The sequence below is a fragment of the Sinocyclocheilus rhinocerous genome, unplaced genomic scaffold, assembly GCF_001515625.1.
Source record: "Sinocyclocheilus rhinocerous isolate Xijiao unplaced genomic scaffold, SAMN03320098_v1.1 scaffold1782, whole genome shotgun sequence".
NCBI lineage: Eukaryota > Metazoa > Chordata > Actinopteri > Cypriniformes > Cyprinidae > Sinocyclocheilus > Sinocyclocheilus rhinocerous.
Window position 1 is genome coordinate 33,938 of NW_015666960.1, and position 14,983 is coordinate 48,920.

General features: G+C 36.9%; 3 protein-coding genes across 3 annotated transcripts in view; 1 reads left to right on the forward strand and 2 right to left on the reverse strand.

Moving 5' to 3' along the window:
- Positions 1 to 1,153: 1,153 nt before the first annotated feature.
- Positions 1,154 to 4,617, forward strand: LOC107733261 (Bardet-Biedl syndrome 10 protein homolog; the record flags this gene model as incomplete). The annotated part of the gene is given in 3 exon segments (XM_016544831.1): positions 1,154 to 1,281; positions 3,038 to 3,739; positions 3,741 to 4,617. Coding segments are annotated over 3 exon segments (1,698 nt in total), but the record flags the coding sequence as incomplete, so codon positions are not given.
- A 1,499-nt stretch (positions 4,618 to 6,116) lies between these two features.
- LOC107733274 (acetylcholinesterase) lies at positions 6,117 to 12,083 on the reverse strand. Its single transcript, XM_016544845.1, has 8 exons — positions 12,019 to 12,083; positions 10,888 to 11,844; positions 9,183 to 9,384; positions 8,966 to 9,099; positions 8,760 to 8,887; positions 7,770 to 7,904; positions 6,847 to 7,117; positions 6,117 to 6,734 (listed from the first exon to the last, which is right to left on the reverse strand). The coding sequence occupies exons 2-8, from the start codon at positions 11,557 to 11,559 to the stop codon at positions 6,282 to 6,284; spliced, it is 1,995 nt and encodes a 664-aa protein (XP_016400331.1). The 5' UTR covers positions 11,560 to 11,844; positions 12,019 to 12,083; the 3' UTR covers positions 6,117 to 6,281.
- Positions 12,084 to 13,447: 1,364 nt separating this feature from the next.
- glipr1b (GLI pathogenesis-related 1b) overlaps positions 13,448 to 14,983 on the reverse strand; it is a 4,670-nt gene continuing 3,134 nt past the window's right edge. Inside the window, exons 4-5 of the mRNA XM_016544844.1 lie at positions 14,482 to 14,561; positions 13,448 to 13,675 (exon numbers count right to left, since the gene is read on the reverse strand). Coding sequence (XP_016400330.1) covers positions 13,545 to 13,675; positions 14,482 to 14,561 — 211 coding nt within the window. The 3' untranslated portion in view covers positions 13,448 to 13,544. The remainder of the gene's footprint in view (positions 13,676 to 14,481; positions 14,562 to 14,983) is intronic.

Consider the following 14,983-nt stretch of genomic DNA (forward strand, 5'->3'; position numbering starts at 1 on the left):
AAATAAAGCTAAAAACAATTCAAAATATTAAAGAACAAAAGGTATAAGAGTATAATAATGATTCTAACATAACACTAAGCCAAACACCCAAAAAAACAACTACATGTGTATGTACAACCACACACACACACACACATATATATATATATACATACATACACATTTATAAATTCAATATATATATTATTTCCATTTAGTTTGTTGAAGTATTAAAATAACTCAAATTAAATAAAACTAAAAACTTAAAGATTAAATTTTAAAACAAAATTTATTTGATAAATATAAATTATAATTTATATTTTATGTATAATTTATGTAATAAATATAATTATATCTTATATAATTTATTATAATATATAATTTATCTACATTATACATAATATACCTTATGTATAATTTTAAAACCCTAAAAGTTTAATTTAACTGCAGTGTATAATGATTCACTCATTATGCACTGCAGTTTTAAGGTTTATTTAGCAGATTTTATTGAAGCTGAAATGATGAAATGCACCAGTTTTTATGGAACGTATCAAACCTTTTCTATGAAAAGATATTAAAAGTTTTATTAAATATTTCTTTCATCCATTATTAATAATTGCACTATTAATACAAGACACTTCCACTGTCTGTCCGGTAGGTGTCAGTATATTCCGCTATGTTTACAGGAAGAAAGAAGACGGTAGAAGAAGAGCGTCGCCTGGAAACTGCATGAAGTTTGAGGATGTTCAACAGATTAGAAGGTTATTATCGTTTCGAGATCATTTTACAGTTTTGTTGGGGTTCAGGTCTTTGGTTTCATGTTTTTCTTCTGTATATCCATCAGTGTAGTTATAGTCATATGACAAATTTCACTGGTGTCTTATGCTTCTGTTTAGACAAATGCACTCAAATTTGCTTGTTCATTAGAAATATTATTTATTTTTAGTGTGTCTGTCCCCATATATTTTTGATGTTGATGTGTGTTTTTGTTTAATAATTCTCTTTGTTAGTGTCATCATACATGGGTTAACAGTGTTGTTGTGTGTGTGTGTGTGTGTGTGTGCGTTTTTGTGACAAATGAGGACATAAATTTGTATAATGACAAGGGTATGACATAGGTATTACAAGGAGAAGGTGACTTTTCAGGACATTACCCCATGTCCCCACTTTTCAAAACGCCCGCCGTTGTCTCGGTCCAGACGGTGGAAGTGTGCTGTTCACTCAAGACACAGGAGAAACTCTCATCACCAGACATGGACAGAGCCTTCTCAACACACTCCACCTGCAGCACCCCATGGCCAGGTCTTATTCTCACCAAGGCTGCATTTGTTTGATTAAAAATATGCAGTAAAAACAGTAGTATTGAGAATTATTATTACAATTTAAAATAACTATTTTCTTTTTGAATATATTTTAAAAATATATTTTATTCTTGTGATGCAAAGCTGAATTTTCAGCATCATTACTCCAGTCTTCAGTGTCACATGATCCTTCAGAAACCATTCTAATATGCTGATTTACTGCTAAAGAACAATAGTGTATATATGTGTATAAATATACAGTTGTGGTCAAAATTGTATACACTTTGCAGTATCTGCAAAATGTTCATTATTTTACCAAAATAAGAGGGATCATACAAAATGCATGTTATTGTTTATTTAGTACTGACTTGAATAAGATATTTAACATAAAGCATGTCTACATCTAATCCACAAGAGAAAATAGTTGAATTTCTAAAAATATTTTTAATACTGTGTTGTTACCTGGACGATTCACAGCGGGGTTTTTTTTTTAAAGTTGTTCATGAGTCCCTTGTTGTCCTGAACAGTTAAACTGCCTGCTGTTCTTCAGAAAAAGACCTTCAGGTCCCACAAATATTTTGGTTTTCCTGCATCTTTTGCATATTTGAACCATAGACTGTATAAAAACATGGACGTAGTGTCCGTGAAGTCACCTGTAGGTTCCTGAAGAGGTTTTTGAAGCTCAAAGTGGGCGGAGGCGGCCATCGCCATCTTGGCAGCGGGTCACCGCGCGTCACTCCCGGATAATCGAAAACATTTAGTATCCCTTCAGAATCTACAGAAGATACTTGCATGTTTCCCCAAAGACAAAAATAAGTCCAATTGACCAGTTTTCCCTTCCTGGCTCTTAATGCATCGTGTTTCCTTTGGAGCATCAGTGAGCATTTGGACCTAGAATCAAGTGGATGTAAACTTTTCATCGGGGTCATTTTTATAAATTCAACTATTTTCTCTTATGGACTATATGTAAACGTTATGTGAAATATCTTATTCAGGTCAGTACTAAATAAAAAATAACATCAATTTTGTATGATCCCTCTTATTGTGGTAAAATAATTAACATTTTGCAGAAACTGTATATAAAATTTTGACCACAACTGTACATGTATATAGAGATCTAAAAATACTATTAAAGGGTTAGTTCACCCAAAAATGAAAATTAGGCTGCGTTTTACTCACCCCCGAGGCATCCTAGGTGTATATGACTTTCTTCATTCAGACAACTGTTGGCGCAAGCTACATTAAAGGGATTATTAAGTTTTGAATATGGATGTTTTTCTTACAAAAACGCATCGATTCGCTACAGAAGGCCTTTGTTCACCCCCCCGGAGCTGTGTGAGACACTTTTTTTTATAGATGGGCGATTTTTATTAAAGTTCTTTTGGACTGAAGCAATGCAACACCCGCTGAGTGGCATTAAACAGCTTGAAAGATCAAAGACAATTTTTTATATAACTCCGACTGGATTCGTCTGAAAGTAGAAAGTCATATGATATACACCTAGGATGCCTCGGGGGTGAGTAAAACGCAGCCTAATTTTCATTTTTGGGTGAACTAACCCTTTAAATGAAGGATTTTAGGGCTAGTAGGTCTATTAGGCTAAATGAAAATAAATACCTGTGAATTATATATATTCAAATTTCAAAACTAGAGACAAACTAAAAATATTGACATTTTTCAGGATTTATTTATATTAATTATATTTTTATATGAAAATAATGTGGATTTATTCAGCATTTGTTATCTTTGTTTTTTAGGATGGTGTTGGACTGTGTGTGTGCACATGCTAAAGCTACTGCAGACGGCACAAAATCATTCATTCTCCTGTTGGCCGCGCTGGTACGAGGAATTCAGGACTCACACATGCGCCGCAAAGGATCTTGTAGCATCCGTAATCTTCAAAATCTCGCTAATCGCTTGTTGGCTGTGAGCAGGAAGGAATTGGACGATGTCGTAACACACAAAATTATCCCATATGCCTCATTGTATTGTAGTCACCATAGTTACAACCTGGAGGGCAGCGTTCTTGATTTGTTGATTGGCGGGTATATTTCTGGAAGAGTGGGGATCGGCTAGGCGGATGTACTGAAACGAGTCCTGTCTGAGTTCTTCCATCAAGTCAATCAAGATCAAAACGCAGTAGAAACAATCTCATTCATACATTCAAACTTCTCATTTCTACATACGGCCGTGACAGGGCTTCCTATTGGCTGTTCAGAGGTGATTGAAGGCCTGGTTGTGACTTGTGATTGGTCAGTGTGGACTGAACCAGCAGGATCAGTAAAAGCACTCATTTTATATGAGAGCTTTGGAGCTTCATTTGTTGCTGTAGGTGAAAACATATCCGTGTGCATTCAAAAGGACTATCTGCACCGCTCAGAGAGCGTCATGAAGCAAAAGTTAGCAAGTTTATTAGACTTACAGGTGCATGTGGTGCTATCGTCCGTGAAGCAGCCAGAAAGTGTTGCAATGGGCTCGACTGAACCACATTTCTCTACTTGAGTGTGTCGATTCGGCCCAGCTTGACTTTCTTTCAAGCATCAGCGCTGTGGAAACACTCTCTCATCCACCACTTCAACACCTCGTGATGCTCAAGTCCTGTAGACGTGTGCAACTCGGTGGGCATCGCTATGCGTGTCTGGGCATGTTTTCGCAAACACACACGCTTGTTCTTTGTGCACCAGCGCCAGGATTGCTTGACCAGACTGTGTGTGTGAGCCAAGGTGTGTTTGCAATGCTACAGAATCTGTCTGAAAGCTTCTGTCAGACACTGGCGTCTGAGCAATCACAGAGTCCGTGTTCGGACCAATCACAAAGCGCGCTTTCATCGCAAGACCTGTGGGGTGGAATTATGCATACAGGAGGAGTGCTTCCCGTTGGAGGCGTGTTTGAGTTCTTGCTACATTACTTTTTGTTGAACGAACGTAACTCTAGTGACCCAGAGAGCTTTAGGCTGCTGGCAGAGGCCTTGTTGTGTTTGCCTAGAACTTTGTATGCTTATAATCACAGGCGGTTTCTGAATATCCAGACACATTTCTTGGATGATCTTAAGGAATGGGACAAGACCAAAGAGCGAGAGTCAGAAATGCCTGAGTTGAAGTTTGGGTTCAGGTTCAGTGAGAGTTCTGCCCCGGGTCTTGAGTCGGTCAGTGGAAAGAAGCAGCTGCTTGTTTCTGTTTTGCAGTGTTTGCACAGACTCTTGTGTGTAGGGGCTATTTTACACACACGCTCTCCATTATGCACTGGCCCTCAAACACACTCTGAGGAGGAGGAGGAGGAGGAAGAGAAGCCGGAGTGTTCAAACTCCACTCAGTCAACAGATGCATAAGTCTGTAATATTCAGTCATCCACTACATGTTTATAGTATTTGAACTTTGAAAGTCTTGCTTAAAAATGTCTGAATGTCAAAGCATTTGATACAAAATATCAAACAAAGTGGCATCTGCAAACAAATGCTTCTGAACCTTCTTAAATCATTAACTTTTTTGAGCCATGTTTGCAATGACTTCAAACCAACTGGTCATTTTAGTGGATGTATTGATGTCATTTCCTCTGAAGTTCACAAATGTGTCCTTGCAGAATAAAAACAGCTGTAGATCATCAAATTAACTACGTTTAAAGACTATTTACCTTTTCCTTTATTTTTCTTTTAAAATAAATGGCACTTGTTTTGATATTTTATATAATGGAAAGACATTCAGGCATTTTTATGTGTCTTAAGAGTACAAATACCTTCATTATGTGAGAGATATATACACACACACACACACATATAAATTACTGATATATAAATCAGTAATTTATTTTGAACATTTAAATATAGAATATAAATGCATTCTATAATTTTCTTGAAACAAATAAGAGTATTTGTAATACAGTTCTATATGCATTATACATTTTAATAATTTTTTTAAAAAAAGTTCAAAATCATTGTCTGAGTTTTTTTAAAGCCTGACATTTAGTAAGTCAATAAAAGTAGTGCAATTTACTCTTTTCAAAAGCTTGGGATCAGTATGATTGTCTTTTATGAAATAAATCCTTTTGTTCAGCAAAGATGGATTAAACTGATCAAAAGTGACAGTAAAGATATTTATGATGTTACAAAAGATTTCTATTTCTAATAAATGCCGTTCTATAACGATGCTGAAAATTCAGCTTTGTATCACAGAAATAAATTTTAAAGGAGACATATTATGCCCCTTTTTACAATATGTAATATAAGTCTCTGGTGTCCCCAGAATGTGTCTGTGAAGTTTCAGCTCAAAATACTCCACAGATCATTTATTATATCATTTTGAAAATGCCTATTTTGAGTGGAAGCAGAAACACGCTGTTTTTCGGGTCTGTCTCTTTAAATGCAAATGAGCTGCTGTTCCCGCACCCTTTTCCAGAATAGAGCTGCGCCATTACAGCTGGGACCTGCTAAAAACATCTGTTTTGGTTCTGATTATCATGTTTATCGCGCTGAAATTGAGTTTAAACTTCTGATATATGGTTTTCTGAGCGCACACATCCGAAGCACACGGACAGAACAAAACAAAACAAAGTTACTGGTTTAATCTTTTTCACATTTCCTTGGTTGGTAGATGCACCTTGGACCTGATTATAGCACTTAAAACCTGGAAAAGTCAGATTTTCATGATATGTCACCTTTAAATTATATTTAAAAAAGAAAACAGTTTACAATTTAAATTTGTAATTTAAATTTAATATTGTAATAATATTTCACAATATTACTGTTTTTACTGTATTTTTGATCAAATAAATGCAGCTGAAGAAGAAGAGACATTTCAAAAACATGAAAAAATTACTCCTAACTTTTGAATCATAATGTACTTTAAAAATAATATTTTGTTATAACACTGGCCCAGTCACTGATAATATATAAAGATGAGATTTGAATTAAAAAAAGAAATGGCAGAATGGTTAATGAATAGCAAAGAGTTTATCAAAATTGTTTGAGCCCTGATCTTGTCTTTCTTCCAGCTCAATCTCCTCCCCTCAATATATGTCCAGCCGATCCCAGAAGTCACAGAAATGGTCCCTGTCCCCGTGCTGTGGGTGTGAGGGTAGAGTCAGGTTCAGGATGGGCCAGCCCTCTGGAGCCGTGTACCGAGGCCAAACCGGCAGCCTCTGCTGTGTGCAGAAGTGCGTCTGTTCACTTCGAGAGTTTGGGTCCCCCGTGTGGGCAAACATTCCCCAGTAACACGCCATCCGATTGGCCAGAAGTGTCTCTTGAGGTGTAAGTGTGAAGTTAGTGCTGGGGGCGGAGTCAAAGAGAAAGGGAAGCTCCGCCCCATGGCAGGTACGATTGTAGCAGAACGGAAGCCCCGCCCATATGTTGTGATCAGATGGAGCGTGGTCAAATACATACAACCAAACGGCTCCACCGACTCTCACTCCAGAACGAGCAGAACATCGAGTCGGACACAGAAACATGTAATCCGTGACAATCTGCAAAACAGGTTAATTTTATAAGCTAAAGAAGTGTAAGAACACATAATGCCTAACCTCTATTTTGTGTTTGTCTTGCAGTTGTTTTATCTGAAGAATACTGGTGTCTTACTTGTGAAAGCATCACTCTTCTGTCCTGGTTTCGGTAGAAAGGAATGTATTTGTGCAGAATGTTAAGTGCATGTTGCTTAAAAATGGCGGCAGTGTAGAGCACACATTCCAGAGTTGATACGGACTGGTTGAAAACGCTGTACACAAAGGTCACGCCTTCCTCAGAGGTTGTACCTACAGGACAGACCAGACGAGAGCTGACAGAGGTAAACAATGCTAACCTTACTGAATATTCCAGGTTAAAGAATAGTTCACCCAAAAATGAAAATTTGCTGAAATTGTACTCATCCTCTTAACTATTCGAGATGTAGATGAGTTTGTTTGTCGGAACTTGATTGAAGAAATGTAGCATTACATCACTTGCTCACTAATGGATCCTCTGCAGTGAATGGGTGCCGTCAGAATGAGAGTCCAAACAGCTGATAAAAACATCACAATAATACACAAGTAATCCACACCATTCCAGTCCATCAATGAACATATTGAGAAGTGAAAAGCTGCACATTTAAGACACAAATCCACCATTAAGACTTCTTGACTTTATCACTTTTGGCCAAAATACGAGTCCATATTATTATGCATAGAGAAGCAATGGTCTGAAGTTAAAAACGTCCTAACTATTGAGTTGTTTCTTAAAAACAGCTTTTTATTTCACAAGACATTAATTGATGGAGTGGATTCTTGTGATGTTTTTATCAGCTGTTTGGACTCTCATTCTGACGGCACCCATTCACTGCAGAGGATCCATTAGTGAGCAAGTGATGTAATGATAAATTTCTGATGAAGAAATTTTAACACATTTTTATTTTAGTTATTCTAGTACATCAAGTATTTATTAATTTCCATCTAATATTTAAATTGTATTTTACTTACAATTAGAATTAATTGATTCAATTTTTTTAAAGATTTATTTATCAATAACACTGATGTGAGTATGTACCTGATTTAACCTGGGCATTGAGCACGTCATGTGAGCTGAGAGAGCGCAGACAGGGCAGATCAAATGCTGAGCAATTAGTCAGTTTAGCAAAATCCCAACCCAGTTTCAGCGCATCCCATCTACAAAATAATAAGCACCATCATCATCAGCAGCTTCATCATGCTTTCTCTGTTGTTCTATAGGCTAAGGCTCTGTTCCAAAACATAGTGAACTGAAAGGTTTTATGCCATAGATGTGCAACCAATGCAAATGGTAAGCAGAATTACACAAGATACCTTGTCTTGCTGAGATTCTAAACTCGTAACTTTTATAAAGAATATCTCTTTGGATTTGAGACTTTAGTCTTTGCAACTTTACAGATCTTCTTTATGCACCAAGAGCTTGTAACACTCCAAAGAGAAAGGAAAAATTGAAATCGCATCATATGACCCCTTTCATTTCAAATTTATTGGCTCCAGGCCACGAGGCAGCTGACCAGGTTTTGGGACAGAGCTTAAAGGGATAGTTCACCCAAAAATGAAAATTCTGTCATTAATTACTCACCCTCATGTCGTTCCAAACCCATAAGACCTTTGTTCATCTTTTGAACACAAATTAAGATATTTATCGCATGCATTGTGGTACTCTTCTGGTAATGGAGGCAGAGGGTGACTGGGGGGAGAAGAATTGTTGAATAATGTCGTTATCTTCGTTTTTTTGCCCACAAAAAAGTATTCACGTAGCTTCAAAAAATTACAGTTGAACCACTGATGTCACATGGACTATTTTGTCGATGTTCTTTGTACCTTTCTGTGCCTTTATCGTGGTAGGACCCTTGCTGTCTGTGGAGGGTCATAAAGCTCCCGGATTTCATCAAAAATATCTTAATTTGTGTTCCAAAGATGAACGAAGGTCTTACGGGTTTGGAACGACATGAGGGTGAGTAATTAATGACAGAATTTTTGGGTGAACTAACTGTTTTATATGTGTTTTACCTGGTTTTCAGTGGCAAAGAGAATGGTAAACTCTGTATGGCTGCATGTCTAAACAAATACTCGCTGCTCTGCATCATCAGATGAAGACACACTGATTGGGCTCCAGCGCTCTCGCTAAACAGAGTAACCTACACACACAGATATAATATACTGTAATTAGATGTCCACACTGTTGTCATTCATCCACCCCTAGTGTTCCCTGATACCTTATTTGGGTCTCCTCCAAAAGCGGCAATGGTTTCTTGGACCCAGCACAGTGCTGCCTGCTGGTCTAGAATCCCATAATTCCCCACTGCTGAGCTCTCGGGATCTTTGCCTGTGACTAAGAAGCCAAACGCACCTAAAAATTGACCAGAACATCTTAGGAAGTGGCTCAGTCAGATGTCATCGTGTATGCCAATATGGAAAATTAGTTTGACTGACCAAGACGATACTCCATGTTTACAACTACTGTGTTGCTATAGTTACTGATGAAGCGGCCATCATATAGAGGTTTGGAGGCGGAGCCAGCGATGAAGTCACCGCCGTGAATCCACACCATCACCGGCAGGGCTGTTACTATCGGCAACGACAGGTTGACGCTCACAGGAACAAAGACGTTTAGATACAGGCAGTCCTCGCTAACCTGTACAAATGCAGACATTCACATTCACTGTATGGTTGCTAGGGTGTTGCTATGTAATTGCTCAAGTGTGCTGAGTCTTTGTTTGCAATGTGGTTACTATGGCATTGCAGTGTGGTTGTCAGCGTGTTGCTATGTGGCTGCTAAAATGTTTGGAGTGTTTTTTTTTTCTTATTGCTATGTGGTTGTTAGGGTGTTGCTATGCAGAGTCTGAGTCTTTCTTAGCATGGTCTAACATGGTTGCTATGTCATTTCTAGGTGGTTGCCAACAATGCCAAGGCATTGCTATTTGGTTGCTAAAGTGGTCTGAGCATTTTTAGCATGTTGGAAGTGTGGTTTCTAGATGGTTGCCAGGGTGTTGCTATGTGGTTGCTTAATTCTTCTTAGTGTTTCTTAGTGTGTTGCTCTGTGATTGTTAGAGTGTTGCTATGCAGTTGCTGACATGATCTGAGGGTTTTTTAGCATGTTTCAATGTGATTCCTAGAATGTTTCTAGGTGGTTGCCAGTATGTTGCTGTGTGGTTGCTGGAGTGTTGCTAGGTGGTTGCCAGGGTTTTACTATGTAGTTACTGGAGTGTTCTGAGTGTTTCTTAGTGTGTTGCTATGTGGTTTCTAGAGTGTTGCTAGGCAGTACCCAGGACATTATTAGAATTTGTTAAAGTGTTCTTTCTTAGTGTTTCTTAGTGTGTTGCTATGTGGTATCTATATTGTTGCTAGGTGGTTGCCAGGGTGTTACTATGTGGTTGCTGGAGTGTTCTTAGTGTGTTGCTATGTGGTTCCTAGAATGTTGCTAGGTAGTTATGTTGCTAGGTAGGTTGGACGTTACTTAGGAGGTTGATAAAGTGTTATGAGTGTTATTTGGTGTGTTGCTATGGTATTTTCTGAAGGTTTTTTAGTGTTTTGCTTTGTGGTTTCTAGAGTATTGCTAGGTGGTTGCCAGGGTGTTGCTATGTGGTTGCTGGAATGTGTTCTGGGTGTTGCTTGATGTGTTGCTATGTGGTTTCTAGAGTGTTGCTTGGTGGTTTCCAGGATGTTGCTAGGAGGATGATAAAGTGTTCTGAGTCTTTCTTTGCATGTTGCTCTGTGTAGTAGACATGTATTTAGTGTTTCTTTGTGTGCTGCTATGTGGTTTCTATATTGTTGCTAGATGGTTGCCAGGGCATTGCTTGGTAGTCTTTCTTAGCACATTGTGATTTGTGATATGGTTACTAGGGCATTGCTAGATAATTACTAGGTGGTTACTAACAGGCCCAAGTCAACACAGCCCATATTCGGGTTCCTATACAGTATATGTCCATGTAGTACAAATGACAGGGCAAATTACATTATTAAGATTAATAGTTTTGAAAAACCTCTAACTTTAAAAACGAGCACCTGTAACACTGAAATTTTTTTTATTGTTGCCCAAGCCTTCAGGACAATAAATATATGAATGTAATACATACTATAATTGTCTAAATGCACTGTTTTAATTTGTGGATGGTTTGCAAATGTGAGTGTTTCATACCTTAGGAGGACACATCCGAGAGAACTCACCAGCACACACCTGCATGCAAGCAGGACGGGGAAATGTGGCGTCATACGTGTACGTCCAAGGTGACACGGATGAAGGAGGAGCCCAGCGTTTGTCCCCCACAGGAGGGTCTGCATATGGAATCCCATAAAACACATGAGCTTTATCCAGAGTACGGCCACGAACTCGCCCGAGATGCGTGACGACCACTGGATCTCCACTAGATGTATCTTCCAAGCCATCAGAGGAGGTGTTATCCAGTGAATTAATTATGCATTCACCATCACATCCCACCTTATACAACTTCTCATCCATCTCAGGCTCCTTGTGTATAATATTTTTACCTTCACAATGAATTTTATCACATTCAGTTCTGGTTGATATGGAATCAGCTACTGAATGCATATCAGTCGATTCAGCCACAGTGTTTCTTGAAAATTCATCAGCACTAGCATAAAACTCTAGACTCTTAAACGGGTTTAAAGCGGGTTCATCTAGAAAAACATCATCCAAGCTCTCATGTGTTTCTTTATGTTCAGTGTTTGGGATGTTGAAAATCATAATCCGAGTCCCAGTTTGTTGAGTTTCACTTTTCAGTCTTCCACTCAAAATTGGCATCATTGAATGTAGCGTGACCACAATCAATGTAGTGCCAAACAACACCATGATGACTTTTCAAACCTCCGAGTCAATCAGAATAGAATTAGTTAGTTCCACTTACTTCAACAGGAGAATCTCAGCTGCCTAGATCCACAAACAGATGCTTTTATGCTGTAAAATCCCGTTACCACCTTCCCGTATCAGTCATTTATTTTCAGTCAGCAAACAGCGAGTGTAAGAGTGTAGAGGAATCCGACTCTGGCTTGTGCGCCTGTTGAATTTCTCGTGACATCAATGAGACTGGCCTGCATTCACAAACATTTCTCTCTCACACACTCGTTCACAAGGCCGCTATTGTGAAACAAATCAGATTACTGGCAATGAGCGTTCAGGGTACTGCAGATGTACAGGTCAAACTGTAAACTAATGTTTTGTCTATTCATATACAACAGAATCACACTGAATTGATTATGAAAGCATGTAAGCAGTTTTATCATGTATTTACATTTATTTTGCCTCAGTTACCTGCTTTAACTTCTTCAGCTCAGTCAGCCTAGTACTACTGTTGTCAGTGTACTTCTGTGTAGAGCTCACTCACAAAGGCACAGGAGACAAGAGTCCAAGGAAGGTAATCTTTAATCCTCAAACTAACCGAAACTAACTGGCAAGGATCAGAGGAGAAAAGAACTAAATAACAAGCTAGAAGCAGGGTTGGGGAGTAACTAGTTACATGTAACGGAATTACGTAATTTAATTACAAAAAAAATTTAACTAATCTTTTACAGTTGTACAAAGGCGATGATTACAAAGGCGGGATTTTCTGAAAATATATTAAAAACGCCATTTCTACAGATATAAATACAACTCTTCTATGATATGATCAACATGTTTTAAAGTTCTGAATTAAAATTCATTTTGAGTTTTAAAGTTTTGCATTAATAGGTTATTTTAAGCATTTTAAAAAAGTGTTTTGGCATAATTTAAGTCCAGGTTTTCAAAATGTAAATGCAGTAACCCCAAGAATCCTTTATGATATTCATGGCTCAAAAATTCATATTTATTTATTTATTTATTTAATTTAATGATGTTGATGTGTACTCTAATGTATTCAATGTGTCAGAAATATTTTATTGATTTTTACTTAATGGGTAAACATAACTATCATTAAATGACAAATAATTTTTTTAATAAAAAATTGTTTAAACACTTTTCAGACATCTATGAAACATTTTTATGAAGTGTTTTTGCCTAAGAACTTGACTCGTGCATTTTTAACGAGATTCCTAAAATATTTCTCAATTTCTTCATCTCTGACATCCTTATGTGTCATTAGCCCAGGTGTACAGACATCCTAAAATAATGACAAATTACTCATGCACTAATAGAGCACTGCTGATTGATTACTCAGAAACATAAACACACAACTACTTCAAAACATAATTCGTAACTCGTGACTCATAGCTGTTCTGTTCTCACTCACGGCCTACAGTGTGCTATATGTACGCCCGTTTCCATGGTGACTGTAAAATCATCAGGAGTGTGTCGTGACTACGTTGGTTATATGTGTGTGTGTGTGTGTGTGTGTGTGTGTGTGTGAAACACACAACAGCTGAATTCACAGGCACTGTACTGATGTGTATCTTCACTATCACACACAGTCATATTCACGCTTCATAATCCTGAGAGGTTGTAACACACTTTAGAAATGAGATCGAGTCTGAAGGCTAGAAAATCACACAGGAGACAAGCAGTAAGAGTATAAAATATCAACCCAAGTTTATTCAACTAGCACTTTTATGATGGCAATTCTTACAAGCAAAATGAAAATTCCAGTTTTCTAAATGCATTTACAGACCTACTGTGTATATGGAACTAAAATAAATGATTTACACACAGCAGAAAAGAAAACTATACATGTATATTTATAGACAGATTTCTTATTATTATTTCAGTGATTGCTAATTTAATATCCAACCATAATGAAATTATGTAGAGATGCAAATTTTAAGGTTCAAGTTTGAGACATTAGGGAACAGGTTCACATGATGACATTAATGTGTTTCATAAAAGTGGAGTAGCCAGCAAACTCCTAGTAGACACATTCCAAGATTAGTCAGCCAATAGGAAATACTGTAGGCTGAAGAGGGCGGGCCATAGTCCCACCCAGGGAACCAATCATATCCTGTAAAGAGACATCACAGCATATCTGAGCAAGATGTAGTTTTGAAAGACGTCATACTGGGAAATTTATGCAAAATGGATATAAATATGGAAATGATAAATTAAGTCTAAAAAGATTAGATTGATATTTTAAATATAATCATGATTGTCTAAAAAGCTACTTGTGAAAAGTGCTATACAAATAAAATTGACTTACTAAAACATACTAAATATACTGTGAATTTAGTTACATCTAGATTAACTGGTTTATTCAAGTCAAATATATAACTTAATATGGCTTCATAAAACTGACTACACTGTAAAAAAATTATTAAAAATAGATTATTGAAGTACGTTTTACAAGACAATACTATTTTAAATTGCACATTTAATTCAATGTTACTTATCATTTCTTTGTAATTAATTGTGAAATTTACTAGCAATTTCTAAATAAAAATTGTTTTTACACCATTTTTTTCAGTGTACATTAAATCATTATATTACACAAATAAATCATTTTAAGAGTAAGAAAAGAAAAGAGTATTTTAATGAAATAATAATATAAATATAAGATTAATAATAATATAAATATAAGATTAATAATAATATAAAAAATATTATGAAAAATAATATAATATTATTATTTAATACAAATGTTATGTAATGTAATATCATGTTTATATATATATATATATATATATAGTGTGTGTGGAAAGATACATTGTGTGGCTGTCATTATCACATGTCTTCATGAGGATCTGATTTCAGATGGTGTGGATGGTAATGTTTAATTGTGTTACTGTGATGTTTTATTGTGAAAGCTCTTACTACAGACGTTGTCTCGGCAGATCTCTGACCCACAACCGCTGCAGGCCACACCATATGGAGTAACACCATGAACGTGTCCCCTGTAACAGAGCATGTTAGAATAACTTTACTAAACAAGAGGCAGACACAGTAATATTTTGACCTGCGCTGAACAATACTATATATTTGCAACTATAAATCGAGCAAAAACTATTTTACAGAGAGATTCATGGTCATAACCACCATAGATACAAAGTCAATGGGCCTCATTCATGAAACACGAGCAGAACTAATTTTTGTGTAAATCGTTGGTAAAGCCGTTCTGACGTAAACATTCGAATTCATGAAAATTTTCGTATTTTCAAAATGTTAGTTGGTAGGAAAGAAATGCACACCTGCTCCCTACCACGTGTAAATGGTGCGTAAAACATTCTGTGTTCATTTAGGCAAACTGATGACACTGAATTTGATGCACTGCCATTATAATATTTTACAAGGTCGTTGGGCCGGAATTTATTTATTT

What these genes read in the sequence shown, in the direction of transcription:
- LOC107733274 (XM_016544845.1), bottom strand. Translation starts at nt 11,559, where the DNA reads ATGGTGTTGTTTGGCACTACATTGATTGTGGTCACGCTACATTCAATG. An exon ending in CTCGGATGTGTCCTCCTAAG is followed by an intron (nt 9,385 to 10,887) that starts GTATGAAACACT and finishes GCATTTGTACAG; the next exon opens with GTTAGCGAGGACTGCCTGTA. An exon ending in TCAGGTACATACTCACATCA is followed by an intron (nt 7,118 to 7,769) that starts GTGTTATTGATA and finishes GTACAATTTCAG; the next exon opens with CAAATTTTCATTTTTGGGTG.